Source organism: Capra hircus, chromosome 1, assembly GCF_001704415.2.
Source record: "Capra hircus breed San Clemente chromosome 1, ASM170441v1, whole genome shotgun sequence".
Taxonomy (NCBI): domain Eukaryota; kingdom Metazoa; phylum Chordata; class Mammalia; order Artiodactyla; family Bovidae; genus Capra; species Capra hircus.
Window position 1 is genome coordinate 5,385,495 of NC_030808.1, and position 16,158 is coordinate 5,401,652.

A 16,158-nucleotide genomic window follows, 5' to 3' on the forward strand; every position below is an offset into this window, starting at 1 on the left:
CTATAATTGGCCACTGTAAATCATCCCAACTCATATTTTATCCTATGCTCAATTCCCTATTCAGTGACTGGGATACAAAGAGAGGTTAAAGGGTATGGAGCTCTGCAGGGAACTAGACAGAGTCAGAAAGACAGGACATACAGTTCAGTGATAGTGATAGTCGCTCAGTCGTGTCTGACTCTGTGACCCATGAACTGTAGCCAGTAGACTGTAGGCCCCTCTGTCCACGGGGTTTCTCAGGCAAGAATACTGGAGTGGGTTGCCATTTCCTTCTCCAGGGGATCTTCATGATACAGGGATCAAACTCACGTCTCCTGCATTGCAGGCAGATTCTTTACCGTCTGAGCCCAGTCAGTGAGTAACTACTGATAACACTCACCTACGAAAAGGGCCCAAAGAATCATTCCAGTAAGTTTTTCTTCCCCCAGGAAAAGCGCTGATCACGGTGGGATGGTTGGGGAGGGATACAGGCTAAGTTCTTTTCAAGGGTAGCATTTGGACAGATGAAGAGATAGGAAGGACACTCTAGACTGAGCCTGGTGTGAGCAAGGGCACTGAGGCAGAAAAAGTGAATAGGCAAGAATGAGCTGAAACATTCTGCAGAGGTACTAAGACCATACTGAGGCAGATCTCACAATCTAGGTGGAGAATTTCATGTCCTTCTCTAGCAACATGAAACCACAGGCAGGGAAACCAGTTAGAATATTATGCTGACCAAGATTTGAAGTAACAAGTCCCAATCCCAAATGGCAGAAACCGGAATGAATAAAAAGGACTTTGAGAGCCTTTACCAAAAAGAAAGGAAAAAAATAAAGAATCTGGCCTTTGTCTAAAATCTAGTGAATTACTTAGGGAGGAGAAAAAAAAAAAAGACAACTTCATGATTTCAAGAAAACTCCAAACCCTTCCAAATACGCTTGAAAGAGAAAATAAGATGAGTTTTGCAGAAACAGCAAGAATATGTTTCAATAAGAGAGCAATGAATCATTCTCATACTGTTGTCCTATTGTATTTTTTGATGCAGCATACAAAAATATACACTTACAAAACATATAATTTAGTGGGAAAGTCTTGTATTGCCACCTCCCAAAAAAGCTACACATGGGGCTAATTTAAATAAGACTATACCTTCAGTCTAAAATATTTATTATTTACAAATAAATACATAATTTACCTGGGTTTTTTTTTCCTATCACAACAGCATAGTTAACACAGACATACACACCAACTGGAAGATACATTTATGAAGTGAAGTGAAGTCACTCAGTCGTGTCCGACTCTTAGCGACCCCAGGGACTGCAGCCTACCAGGCTCCTCTCTCCATGGGATTCTCCAGGCAAGAGTACTGGAGTGGGTTACCATTTCCTTCTCCAGGGGATTTATAAGCCACTGATAATACAAGTCCTCCTTTAACTTCATCACTGGTTACATTATTAATAGGCATCTTCAGTTCCTTTATGACACTTTTTGAAGGACTCAGATTGTATGCAAATATACAATCGAAGCATTCCAACCAATTTGTGAAAACTCTTAGACCAAAAAGAAAGTCTCAGGAAAAGTTGTGTTTCTCATCTCCTCATGAGCATCTTTCAATGCCCTATAGCCAAAAGTCCAGGTATGACTTTATGTTTGAAGGAAAGTAAGGAGAAGGCAATGGCACCCCACTCCAGTACTCTTGCCTGGAAAATCCCATGGATGGAGGAGCCTGGTAGGCTGCAGTCCATGGGGTCGCTAAGAGTCGGACACGACTGAGTGACTTCTCTTTCACTTTTCACTTTCATGCACTGGAGAAGGAAATGGCAACCCACTCCAGTGTTCTTGCCTGGAGAATCCCAGGGGCGGGGGAGCCTGGTGAGCTGACGTCTATGGGGTCGCACAGAGTTGGACAGGACTGAAGCGACTTAGCAGCAGCAGCAAGGAAGTAAGAAGATATTTGCAACATGCCAACCAGTCCTAGCATAAATGACGTCCGACCCTAAAACCAGTGCTGCTTCTCACCATATTATCCTGTCCAACTACCATTCTGGAGAGTCTTCAAAGGGTCCCGAGAGCTTCATAAATCTCTCAATACAAAATATGTTTCCCTTAGAGTCATTTAAAAATTATGCTTTATATAAGTATAAATATAAATATGTTGGATACCATGTATCACTCCAGCAAGAAGAAGAAGAAAAGCAGAAACTTAAAGACTCACAATATGTTTGGCTTATGTGTCACTCATTCACCAGAAATTTATTCAGTATCTACATATTATGTACTGTGCTTCAGGAAAATGATGGTGGGAAACACCTGACTATCCTCCCTTTTTAGCACACTTACCACTTAGCAGGAGATGCAAATATTCATCAAAAGATCTCCCTAATAAATGTGTAAAGTACACACTGACCAAAGCTATGAAGAAAAAGTGTCTGAACCTTTGAAAGGATGAAAGAATGGGGATCACTGAGTTGATATCGGCAGAATTTAGTGCAATTGAGAAAATGGGTACATGAATGGCTGAGTCCCTTTGCTGTCCACCTGAAACTCTCACAGCATTATTAATCGGCTATACTCCAATACGAAGCAAAAAGTTTAATATAAAAAAAGGACAATTCAGAAGCATAAAGTTATGAGTACGTAAAGTGAGAATGCTTTAATTAATAAACTGCCTAACTCCCTTCAGCAGAACTTTAATGATAATAGAAGCTGTGAAGACTTATAAAAAAAAAAAAGAAAACTTACTGGACTATTGAGCTATAAAATGCAGTTAATCAACTAATACATTTACCTTATCCCAAGGAGCTATCCCAGTGGCTTCTTTACCTGAGGTGGGCATGCCAGCATTAAAGCATTAATTAAAATCCACCCTAAGACAAAGTGCCCTGGGGCCTTTGAGCACATTCACAGGGAACATCACGTGGCTCTAGGTGGTGTTTTGGCATCTCTAATTTCCTGAATTAAAGAATGCTCATTAAAAAGTTAAGTTTCGAGTAGGACACACTCCCCTGGTCCCTCTGGCCACTCTCTTTCATCTAGCACAGTCCTGCTTGTATCACTCCTAGAATCACAGATGAAGGCACAGAAGGCCTGAACCACAGAAAGTTCTGCCCACCTGTCTCCTTCCCTCTTGCCCCCATGCTCAACCTGTCCTCCCCTACCATCCACAGTCCATGAGCAGCAGTCAGCGGTCAAGGATGAGGGTATCCGGGGCGGGGGGCGGAAAGTACTTACTTTCTTTCCTCCAGCAGGGCAATCTCCTTTTTCACCTCGCGGTATTCTTCTGCTATCTGACAGTGCTGCTTGTACACCTGCATGGATTCCACGGAGTCATGACAAGGCGGCAGAGGCTTCACACACACAAAAAAGAGAAATCAGTCCGTTTCCTTGTTGCAGAATAAATTACCAACCACCGTGCTATCCTGATGATCTTTAGAGGGAGAGGTTTTGCAGGAGAATGGCATTGTCAATCCACACTGGACAGAGACTGGCTGATTCTATTTGACTACAAATGGAGAAGTGACCCAATAACCCCCCACCCCCTACCGCATGCATCTTCCAGTGTTATTCCAGGGCACCCTCAGGCCCAGGCCAGAGCGCTGAGACCCATGACAGGTCAGTTACCTGCCATGCACTGAAAAATAAGTCCCCTATAATTCTAAGAATCTTAAACTCTGCTTTAGAGAATATTTTGGTTGTTTGTTTCAATCACCCCTTGATTTCTATTCCTGATGCCCAGAGGCATAAATGCAACTTGTAGAGAGGAGGAGCCCTGCAAGAAAGGAATCCAATAAACTTACCTACAAAAAAAATAATAAATATATAGAGTCACAGAAATAGAAAAGAAACCTATGGTTACCAGGGGAGAATAGGGGGAGGAATAAGTTGTGAGATTGGGATTAACATACATACATCACTATACATAAAATAGATAACTAATAAGTGCTTACTGTATAGCACAGGAAACACTATTCAGTAGTCTGTAAAGACTTTTGTGAGAAAATAATCTTAAAAAAATAAGATGCATGTGTATAACTGATTCACTTTGTTGTACATTGGAAACTAACACAACATTGTACATCAACTATACTCCAAGAGAAAAAAAAAAGAAAGAAAGGAATCCAAACTGAAGAAATGATGCTGGCCTGGAAATAATGGTTGCAACAATTAACAAACCATATGAAAGACCAAATCACAAATAAAACGGTGCTTACAACATGAGCAGGCAAAGAGAACAAGGATTCCTGCCTGTGCTTTTCTCCCATCCTTGAGGGGTGCAACAGCCAGCACACAAGTTTTTCTAACCACAACATGCTGACTTCTTTCTAGAATTTATTTTTAAAGAACTGGCTTTCCCTCGGTTTGCAATTCTAAGTTCTAATTAGCAGCATGTTATTAAACACATTACTTTGAGAAAAACTAGATAACATTCTTTTAAAGAGGTTTGTAATCACCCTTTTCAATTATTTATAGAAAAATGTTGCATAATATCTGAGAAAGTGTTAGTCGCTCAGTTGTGCCTGACTCTTTTGCGACCCCAAGGACTCTAGCCCATCAGGCTCCTCTGTCCTTGAGATTCTCCAGGCAAGAATACTGGGGTGAGTTGCTATTCCCTTCTCTAGGAGTCTTCCCAACTCAGGGATTGAACCCAGGTCTCCTGCATTCTTTACCATCTGAGCCACCAGGGAAGCCCAATATCTGAGAAAGATGACTCAATTGTTACACAGGCTCTTCTGTCTAGTCTTCTCTTCACAATATTCTTAAATATGTAAGCTATGTGTCTGACTAGGTTACAATCTCACTAATTTTATATTAGTAAATGAGAAATAATGAATTCCTTACTACTTGTGCCTCTCATTATATTCTTCAAGAAAACTGATTTCTTTGGGTGTCATATTTCGCAGTCTCACCCAAGATGCCAAAAAAATTCTGGAAAGTTCTGCAAAATTCTATAAAATCTGACTGATAAATAAGATAACCCTTCCTATTTGTCATGAAGCCTTCTGAGTAGAGATCTTCTAAAGGAAATAAAATTCAAAGCAGATGTGGATGAAATGAACCTTTATGTGGAACATCTGTTGTGTTCTAATCTATGGAAATTAATCCAATAATTCTATTACGTAGCATCTTTCCCCACTGCCCCATGGACACATTCACAGCAGAAACTCACCCTGTTGGAACCATTATGCTTTTTTACAGTGAAATAAACTGCAAAGTAGTGCCCAGGAGTATTACAGTACAACTCACCCCAGGAGATAAAGCCATCGCCAAAGGCATTCAGAACTCCTGGCTCCTCTAGTCTTAGAAATCACCACCCCCTCCTCAATTTTCACCTGTTACACTGGCAAATGACCAGGTGTAAGAGTAAGGGTAATGAAAGCAATTTATTCTGGGTACTCTTGCCAAGCTGCTATTAAATCACCTGTGCCCTGTTAAAGGATTTGCCTACTGGAAAGCCCTAAGACTCAACGCATCCTATTTCCTGCCCTTATGAATACTCATAAACTATATTCAGCTCAGCCCATAAGCTGCCACATGGAGGTACCCACACGATGAATTCAGCATAGCCACCTATGTGACAGCCAGAAAATTCCAGGACTCCATGCTTGCATGCCAAAGAGGGTACAGATGAGAGAAGTCACGGGAAGGGAGAAATGCCCTTCGCTGCTATAGTTTAAAAGAACACTGAAAATTACAGATAATAATTTTCTTAAGAGGCAAGAGGCCTGTTTTCCCCCTTGGCTTGCCAACATGAAATGCTTTTTATTAAAGGGACAAGGTTTTCACGACTTCTTTTTTTAATGGCATTGTTTTTCTAAAAGCTTTTTTAAACTAATTTATTTAACTTTGTGGCTGCATTGCCTGTCATGTAGAATCTTAGTTCCCTGACCAGGGATCAAAAGCGTGCCCCCTGCATTGGAAGCGAGGAGTCTTAACTATTGGGCCACCAGAAAAGTCCCTAGATTCATCTTTAAATTATTCAAATATATGTGTCTTCTTGGTTTATCATGACTTTAAGAAAAAAAGCCCAGCTAACTCAGAACCAGGTAATCCCTTGTATATTCTAAATGATTTTCTTTTATGTGAACCATTTAAAAAGTCTTTATGAGTTTGTTGTGAGATTGCTTCTGTTTTATGTTTTGGTTTTTTGGCCACGAGGCATATGGGATCCAGTTCCCTGGCCAGGGATTGAATTTGCACCCCCTTGCACTAGAGGGCGAAGTATTAACCACCGGACCACCAGGGAAGTCCCTGTTGGCAGTTTTTAACTGTGGGAAATTTGAAGATGTTTTTATGTGCTGGTAGCATGATCATGCTAAAGGGACATGAGGAAAGGGAGCTTTTCAATATATATTCAATTTCCTCACACGCTCTCATTAGGCTGATCATGCTATATATCACAATATTTTCAAGACTGCCCACAATTAAGAAGTTTTTCTTAACTTTTTAAAGAGCCAAAAATACTTCATGTTCAGGGTTTCAGGGAGTAAAATGATGCCAGGGTTCACTTCAGTCTCCTGCCCCTAACAGCTCTGTCTTCACCCGGCCTGACTTCTAACTCAGCACCAATACACATTCTTCCATTTGCATGAAAGCACTGAAGAGCAAAATAGATTTTTTTTTTTAAGCAAGGCGAGAAGTGATATTGCACAACCACCACAATATTGTAAAATTATCTTTTTAAGTTGCCAGGGGCTGGTGCGTGTAAATGAGGAATAATTGGTTAATGAGAATAGAGTTTCAGTTTTGCAAGATGCAAATGTTCTGATGATTGGTTGCACAACAATACAAATATACTTAACACCACTGAACTGTACCCTTAAAACTGATTAAGATGATAATATTTATGTGCTTTTACCACAACTTTTTAAAAAGTTAATGGAAAACAAAAAGTATCATTAGATCCTTCTGCTGCCCCCAACCCATCTTCCAAGCATCGCTTGCAGGATTCCCCATCTGAGACTCACTTTGTTCACACCCTATCTTTCACTCCTTCCCAAATTTCTCCCCAGGGAATTAAAATTTCCCGCCCCTTTATAACTTGAAACTGTGTACCACTAACCCAAATGTTGCTGGACAAACCAAAGTGCCCTCTGGTCAGCAGGACCCACTGTCTCTGGAATGGCATTTAACACCAATGGTCATTTACCCCATTTCAGGAAACTAATCCAAGAGTTTTCTAAGCACATATTGTTCTCATCCCAACAGGAGTTTACCTGATATAAAGACAGAACTACAGAGTAATGGGATGTGTAGCCCAGCATGACATAGCCCACTCTCACTGTTTCATGGTATAATGTGTGTGTGTGTGTGTGTGTGTGTGTGTGTGTGTGTGCGTCATACCATATGGCCTTCACCAAAAGTGAGTCTCTCTTCCCTTCTTATAAGCCCTCAAAATAGGAGACAATATTTAACCAACAGAGTTCACTGAATAAAGTGTTCGCCTGAGGATAGGTTCCTAAAATTCAAGCACAAGAATCAGGTTTCCAATTTTAAAATGGAGCTACTAGTAGGCTTACGTCAGGTGACATTTAAAACACTGGCGCTCATGAATCAATCAGTCCCACGCTGATTTAAGATACTATTTAGCATGTGCTCACATTAAAAAAAAAACCTAAAAAATAATGTAAAAGAATGCCTGTAGTAACCAGATGAAAAACAGCTATTAATTTCTTGGAATAATAATTAACACATTTTAAAAAAATTTAAGTATAGTTGATTTATAATATTTTTTTAGTTTCAGATGTATACAGCAAAGTGATTTGGTTATATAAGTGTACATATACATATATATATATTCTTTTTCAGATTCTTTTCCATTATAGGTTATTACAATATATTGAATACGTATCTCTGTGCTATACAGTAAATTCTCATTTATCTATAACACTTTTATTTTTTATTTCAATTCTGTTTGCTTGATTTTGACTATTCTCTGTCAAGAGATTTTCCCATGCTAGGAATGGACAAGCAATAAATAAACTCCGTGTTGACAGTGAATTTCTTTTCACCTCATGAAGAGAAATTTTCCTTGTTACTTTCTCCACAGTTACCCTAAATTCTCCCTTGGTTTGGATGCATGTATTGCCCATTCTTATTTAAAGAATGAAATATTGAATTTCAAAGAAAAGGAAGCCAAAGATACCCTATTTGAGTCAGGGACTTTGGGAAGGTCACATACACACTGCTATATTCAAAATGGATAACCAGCAAGGACTTATTGCATAGCACAGGGAACTCAGCTCAATGTTATGTGCCGCCCTGGATGAGAGGGGAGTTTGGGGGAGAATGGATACATGTATATGTAAGGCTGAGTTCCTTCATTGTTCACCTGAAACTATCACAACACTGTCAACCAGTTACACCCCAATATAAAATAAAAGATTTAATTTAAAAAAATCCCAAGTATACAGTCATTTGCAAAAAAGAAAAAACTGAAAAAAGAAAAGAAAATGAAAACATAGAAGTATTCGTCGGGCACTAGAGCGCAAACTCTGCAAAACTGCAGAAACAACTTTTCCGATACACTCAATATGTGGTTTCTGGTCTACTCACAACACAGCCAGTTCTAAGAAGGTTAAATTAAGACCTTCCCTCGACAGTGTCTCAAGCCAGCGTTGAAACGCACTTTCCCAAGACACAGATTGGGGTTTGGATGAAGTCAGAGCCCCAGAGAAGGCAGTTCCTCCTCACCCCCATCCCTTCCCTCATCCTGCCGCTGCCTAAGGATAGAGTTTGCAAGGGCTTTAAATTACACACCAGCGTGAGTGAACCACTACGATCTCTGGTATCCACCCCAATCATCAGGACCAATTTAACAAGATGAAGTAAGAGAGAAACCACAGGCTCCTGTTCCAAGAATGCTGGCTTGAGCCACACCATCCTATCCATCGTTTTATAGCTAGCTCCTCCCGAAATGGACTCTGTCCTCTGGAAAGAGCCCCGTGGGAACGGACCAAGCCAAGCATCTCTCCGCAAGGGGCAAAGCCAGCTTAAGCATTTCCGTTTTCTACTTGGCTTCTTCAAATACTACTGGCCCCATCCACTTAAAAAACGTAAGAATTTAATTTTCCTCTCCCAGCTTCCCACACAGAAGATATATTTAGAGAAATAAATATTCTACAGTTGCTGAGCAGACTTCTTATTTATTCCTTGATTCTCCATGTTATCTTTATTTTGAGGGTAGCACAGGGGGTGTCTGGTTTAAATTTTGTCTCACTTCAATGCCCCCAAATGAACAAGTGTAATTTGTCATAACTAAGTGGAAAACCACAGTCAGGACTAACCACCATATTTGAAAACTCTTTTATCTCGGAATTGTAAATATTTTTTTAAATATTTTAAGAATTGACATTTCCATAGTATCTACATCATGGTCAAAGTCATCACTAAGTAATAATTATAGCATATCTTATATAATACATTATATCATTATATATTAAATATGTATAACATAATATTAAACACATAAAATTTTATATATTGTTATACATATATAATTTTACATTACACATAAATAAAATTTTATATACATATAATATAACATTATATTATATAATATTGGAATGAAGGATATTTAGGTCAATTCTATCAACATAAGCAGTATTAAAGGGACAGATAAGTCCAGTGTCCCAAATGTTTCTGAGAATGCATAGCCTAAAAACTGGGCTGCTCAGAAAATAATAATAATAAAGGTATCATTGTAAAGCTCCAAGTTATCTATATATGTTTCTGTGTAGTCACAGCAGCCCCCCCCCCAAAAAATAGCTGTAATATACTTTTTAATACATGTGTGAGAGAGAAAATGGCAGAACTTTTTTTAGTGCTTTATCTGGATGTTCAAGAGCAGTGTAGTAGAATCCTGGAATGTTCATCATCCATTTTATACCATCTCTGTTTCCCAGACAGCAAATGATATACTGATGCAAGACCTAAAAGAAGTTTCAGGAGAGACTGCTAGGATAATAAGACAGTATAGTACACAACCAAAGCTAAGAAATTGGCTATTTGTGGAGGTGACATCAGTTTCTGGACTTAACAAACTCTGTCTGAGAAAAAAGCAAGTTCAATGTGTACCGCAGAGACACCTGTTACTGTCTTCTCAGATTAGATGGAGGACTTTAGAAGGGATTGAAGCTATTGCTCAATTTGGTTTGGAAAAAAAAAAAAAAAGTCATTGTTTTCCAAATATCTTAAAGAAGAGGCCATCTCTATTCCTAACTCAAAAATCCAAAGAGATGCTTCTCTCATTTCATTTTACACATATGAAGATACTAGTACTTCAATAGTTCATTCAATAAACAATTTCACTAAAGCAGGAAATTAACATTAATTGAGCAATTATTTTGCCAAGCACTGTGCTATACTTATTTGGCATCTCATTTAATTTGCACAATGATATGAGATATTTTCTCTACATTCCAGGTCAAAAAAGTGAGGTTTGGGACTTCCCTGGCAGTAGAGTGTTTAATATCTCAGGTTTCCAATGCAGGGGATGTGGGTTCAATCCCTGGATAGGGAACTAAGATCTCACATGCCCCATGGCATGGCCAAAAAAAAAAAGAGAAAAAAACTGAAAAAAAAAAAAAACAAAAAACAGTGAGGTTTACAGAAAGGAAATAACATGTTCCAAATTACAAAACTGGTAGATGGGGAGCTATGGTCCAAATTCAGCTCAGCCTGATGCCACTGTGCATACCCCGGTTGTTGTCACTCCCCTTAACAAGTTTATTACAATCTAGTTGTTGGCATGTCCTCCACCTGATTATAAAAGCATAACCTTCCCAAGGTAATAAAGACCACAGAGCTTAGCTTTGGATCTTCCATAGGTCAAACTACAATCTCCAAAACATAACAACGTGGTTAAATTTTACTAATAAGATTAATTTGGTTCTGACCAGACCCTGGGACTGTTAAAGGATTGTGCCATCCTTCAGAAAAGAGAGGGAGGTCAGTCACAGCCTCTTCTTCAAATAAAAGGAAACAGAGGCCTAAAGAAAAGTCATGGTTTTCATTCATTCTTACAAGTGGACATAGAGTTGAACCTCCTTTCTTTTGACAGTATGGTCTAAACTAGCTCTGCCCAAACACTGTCCCTAATGGACATGGAGAATTTAGAAACCAAGTTCCAGGAAAGGAATCCACACAAAATAGAATCAACCTACCATCTGCCACTGGGCTGAGGCCTATATAGAGTTGCTCATTTTAACACCTACCTTACCCTCAAGGTCTCTTGCCCAACGTTTCGCATTAATAGAGACATCAAGAGAAATGTTTGTCACTGCTATTCTTGCCCAGGGCTTTTTTTGGCTTCTGTGAAAATAGAAGCACCATGAATTACATGCTCAAACATGTCCAGATTCTTGGCAAAGCAACTGAAAAATCTTGGGGGTCAAATTGGTGGTAGTGTAACTACCAAATACTTTATAGCTGCATTTTATAAACTATGAAAGAGTGTGTAATGGACATCCGAAAGTCAGAACAGATTTTACAAGTCTGTTCTACAGCCACAGTATAGCAACCTCACAAATCAAACATTCTCCACCTATCAATGTTATTTAAGCAGCCCATAGGTTCTGCTACAGTTGGAAAGAAAAAAAATGTTACCTAGATTCAGAATCAGAGATCTAGTCAGAAATATCAAATTTATGTAGGCCAAAATTTGACTCACGTGTTTCATCCTTAAAGCGGAGCCATAATAGTTTACACAAGTGTTGCAAGGATCAAATGAGATCATTTGTGGCGAAACACCCCTTGTCCAAGTGACACTCAATGTGCATGAGTGGGATTTAAATGCAGAGAGCAGGGCTAGCAATCATCACCTAGCATCAATTATTTTTCATATTTATAAGGCTCTAGGGCTTCCCTGGTGGCTCAGATAGTAAAGAATCTGCCTGCAGTACAGAAGGCCTGGGTTAGATCTCTGGGTTGGGGAGATTTCCTGAAGAAGGGAATGGCTACTCACTCCAGTATTCTTGCCTGGAGAATTCCATGGAGGGAGGAGCCCAGCAGTTTACAGTCCATAGTATCACAAAGAGTCAGAAACTTTCACTTACACTTTTTCAGAGACAAGTAAGAATCAGTTCATTCTCAAGCAAACAGTTACAACCACAAAGCACTCACATACCTCTGTAACCTAACTTTTATTCTTCTGTAGAGGATTATGATGGTCGGTAAAATTCCAAGAGCCATTATTATGTGATGAAAGCACAAGGAACTGACTGTAAAGACAGCCTGCTCCACGGAATCGATGGTTCCTTTCATACATAAAGCATTTTTATTGCTTTCAATATAGAGACTTTCTGCTGCAGAGTGGCTTAAATTTATATGCTTATGCTAAGCATAGAAATAAGAATCTGCTTTTAGATATAGCTTTGTGTTAACTTTCCCCTCTCAATCCTTACCTTCTTATATTTTAGTCACTCATACCCTAGAGTGTACAATAAAGGTAACAGACAACAGTCTTAGACAGAGGCAACCCTAACCAAATGGCTTGACTAATGGTAAATGTTTATAACAAATTCAATCAGATCCTTCACCCAAAAAACAAGCCCTCACTTAAGTGCTTTTAGTTGTACTGCTGGGAATATTCTCTCTAGTCATGAAGTGGTAAAACAATACTATAGGGACTTCCCTGATGGTGCAGTAGTTAATTAAGATTTTGCCTTCCAATGCAGGGTGTGTGGGTTTGACCCCTGGTCAGGGAGTTAAGATCTTGCGTGCCTCATGGCCAAAGAAACAAAATATAAAACAGAAGTAATATTGTAATAAATCCAGTAAAGACTTTTAAAATGTTCCACATCAAAAACTCTTTAAAAAAAAAGAAAAAGCAATGCCATATTTTAGGGTGGGAAAGTTGAGGGGTGTGAAAGTTGAGGGGTGGGAAAGTTGGGGGTATCATAACCCCTGAAGCAGAAGACAGCCTCTCAACTGACTAATTCATTAAAGCTCAATGAAGATGAAATAGTCTCACTGGATTAAATAATTAAATAGACTTAATTTCTAATATATGTCAAATGGGATTAAAGCTGTAAAATTCAAATGGATCTTGCAATACTTTAACAGAAGCATTATCTGGATAACTTCCAGGGGTGCTATGAATCCTGTGAAGAATGATCCACCAGTCAGGGAAGACCATTAATGTTCCCGAAGGAAAAAAAACTGTCAATACAAAAAAAGTAGAATTCACGATCCACACTATTGATGGGGGAATAAGAATCTGAACACACATTCACTCTTTTATTTTCAAAATATGTTAACTCCTTAATTTCAGCTGACTCCTATGATACTAACATAGCTTTGAGGTAACAGTGAAATAAAGGAGAAAAGCTGTGACTGGGGAAAATAGAGTTATTGTTCTGCAATCCCAACTACACCACAAGTAGCACATACCCAGGCCCCTGGAAGGACAGAACCTAAGCAAGGGGGGCTGCACGTCATGTGAACATGCCAGACTGGAAAGCAGAGGAACGGCCGAGTTGTCCTCCATCATGAGACGAGAGGTTGAGGGGTGGGGTTATATCTCAGGAATCAGGAGAGCTGGGTGGAAGATCCTACATGGGGACGGGAGAGGAAGGAGGTACTGTAGGTAATAGCTGCAGAAAACATATTAGAGGAGAATGGAGCTGTCTTTTGACAGCTGTGTGGTCATAACCTCCTACCTCCTGGACCACCTTCAGTAATCTCTACATTATTGATACGGCTCTGTTGGCAGGCTTTCTATTGGAGGGCTGGGACGATGCCCAGGACTGTGCAGAGATGAGGTAAGGGCTCCTCCAGGAGGTCTGATCACACCTGATGTTGGCCTGTGTTGGGTCAGCACCACGTCTAGCCAACATATACCCATGATGGGTACATTTTCAGGGGACTACCCCAGCAGTGGAGCACCACTCTTCAGACCCAACCTAGGTGCATCCAGATTACAAAAAAAGGACCCTATCTCGGGATGCACAGGGCTCATTCTTGGTTCTTTCCACCTCTGTCAAGGGCTGTTCTGGTCCAGGGGTCCCAAATTCAAATGACATTAGGATACCAGGCACATCCACAAATGGGAAAACTGCCAAGTATGAGTCAAGGAGAAACATCAGCTGGGAACTAACTGGAGGTGGTAGACCCCCCTGCCCCTGTCAAAGATTTTCAGAATTGGTATTTAGTGAAAAAAAAGTGGTGACTAAACAAATATCTGTAATGGGATTCCAGACCCCTACTAGACTGGTCTAAATGTGACTGCAAAGTGAAGTACTCAAGAGAACATCTGACCCAAGGCCAGTATCCAGTATTTTCAGCAGAATCTCTTCCTAAATTCATCTTTCTGAAATCATCATATATCATCTGAAGAAAATTAATGTGTCATAAATTAGCTCCTTCCAAATAATTCTGGTGTATTAAAAGAGGATATCTTTGATAGGTCATCCGTAAATTATGCATAGAAAATATCAGGTTGGCCAAAAAGTTCATTGGGGTTTTCCATAAGTGCATAAAGTATTCAGAAGATTTAACTTAAAATAATTACATTCTATTAAGAATTCTCAGAGAACTTGGGAGGAGATAAGGGTGGAGTTGAGAAATGAAGATTATTCTGAATCTTGCCACACATGGCAAATCTCCCTTGTAGTTTATCACTAAATCACCAATCCACCGTGGGCCAAAACTGCAATGGCCCAGAAACATCCACAGGTAAGGAGAGCAGGGACCAGACCATCCCCACACTCCAAAACTCCTTCAAAGGAGGAGCTTGCTATAACAACTTAGAGGGGAGGGAAAGGGTGGGAGGTGGGAGGGAGGTTCACGAGGGAGGGGACCTATGTACATCTATAGCTAACTCATGCTGATATATGGCAGAAATGAAACCAACATTGTAAAGGAATTATCCTTCAGTTAAAATAAATAATTTTTAATGTAGGAACTTTTTTATACCCTGAGTTCTTAATATTCTTGTGCTATAACCAGATAAACAGACAGGGACATTACCTGAGAGTTCATGACTGTGGAGTCCTAGTAATACAGACCTTGATGATGTGAAATCTCCACTCTGTCTACAAATCAGTCTTTCCCAATTAGACGACTTTTCCATTCACTGTATTTTATGAAACTAAGGAGAAAAAGTGAAAGACTCTATAGAAAAATGCTTACCTGTAGTTGCTGCTCTAATTCTGGAAAGACCAGAGGAATGGTATCTTCAGGTGGTGTATCATCTAAAATATGAAAATAAAAATTCTTCACTATGAGAGCCCTTTCTCTAGGGAGAGTTGTCCTGCTGTTACCATCTTTGAACCTTTAAACATCAGTTAGGGACAGAAAGAATGCAGAAGGCAATTTTGCTCATTTTTGATACACTGTGCTCTCTCTGTCCCAAAATTTTGCAAGCAGAATCCTCAAATGCTCAGTCTGATAGTTCCCCAAGGAAGCACTGCTTGTCTTTCAATACTCTGACGTTAGCCAAAACCAAAAAATATGATATGCAGGAAAGTGCTTTATTTAATAAGGTGATAATGAGGTGGCCAGGACAACTGCAAGAGAACAGAAGAATGTGTGAGTGAAAAAGAGAAGTGTTACTTCTGCCCTGAAAGACTCCAAGGGCAGCCAGCTTTGATGGGTTTGCCCTCTGCCCTTACCACAACCCACTGCCCTCAATGCAGGAGAGTCCACAACTCTCCACTGCCTACCCTCCACTGGCTAGCGGCAATAGGCAGGTGGGGACTTCCCCAGTGGCCCCGTGCTGAGAATCCAGCTTCCAATGCAGGGGACGTGGGTTCAATCCCTGGTCAAGGAACTAAGACCCCACATGCCAAAGGGGCCAACTAAGCCCATGACACAACGAGAAAGCTCACGCAGTGCAACTAGGGAAAGCCCAAGCACCACGAGGAAGACTCGGTACAGCCAAAAACATTAAAAATAGGCAGGTGCTGCTGGATCAAAAGGTGGTTCACAGAAGTATCAGAGGAAACCTGATGAGCTTACCCACATCTCTTCAAAAATCTGCTGCTGCTATCCTTGCTGTAGCAATAAGGCTAACCTCCTTAGACAAAAAGACTATGGGAATTGTACCAGGCAATCACTGGGCAGGAGGAAAGGTTTTCTACAGCAGAATTTCTGAAAGAATTCATGCCAGTTGGATTCACATGGTAAGAAAAACTGTGCATAGAGCCAGAAGAAAGTACTTCTCAAGAATAATATGACCTT

At 39.9% G+C, this 16,158-nt stretch overlaps 1 protein-coding gene across 3 annotated transcripts in view; it reads right to left on the bottom strand.

Annotated features, from left to right (window-relative positions):
* Positions 1-16,158, bottom strand: part of MAP3K7CL (MAP3K7 C-terminal like) — a 46,602-nt gene that overhangs the window by 14,222 nt on the left and 16,222 nt on the right. For all 3 annotated transcript variants that reach the window (XM_013964647.2, XM_005674712.3, XM_013964618.2), the window contains 2 exons: positions 15,109-15,170; positions 3,211-3,326 (listed from right to left, as the gene is read on the bottom strand). In XM_013964647.2, the coding sequence (XP_013820101.1) occupies positions 3,211-3,326; positions 15,109-15,170 (178 nt within the window). The remainder of the gene's footprint in view (positions 1-3,210; positions 3,327-15,108; positions 15,171-16,158) is intronic.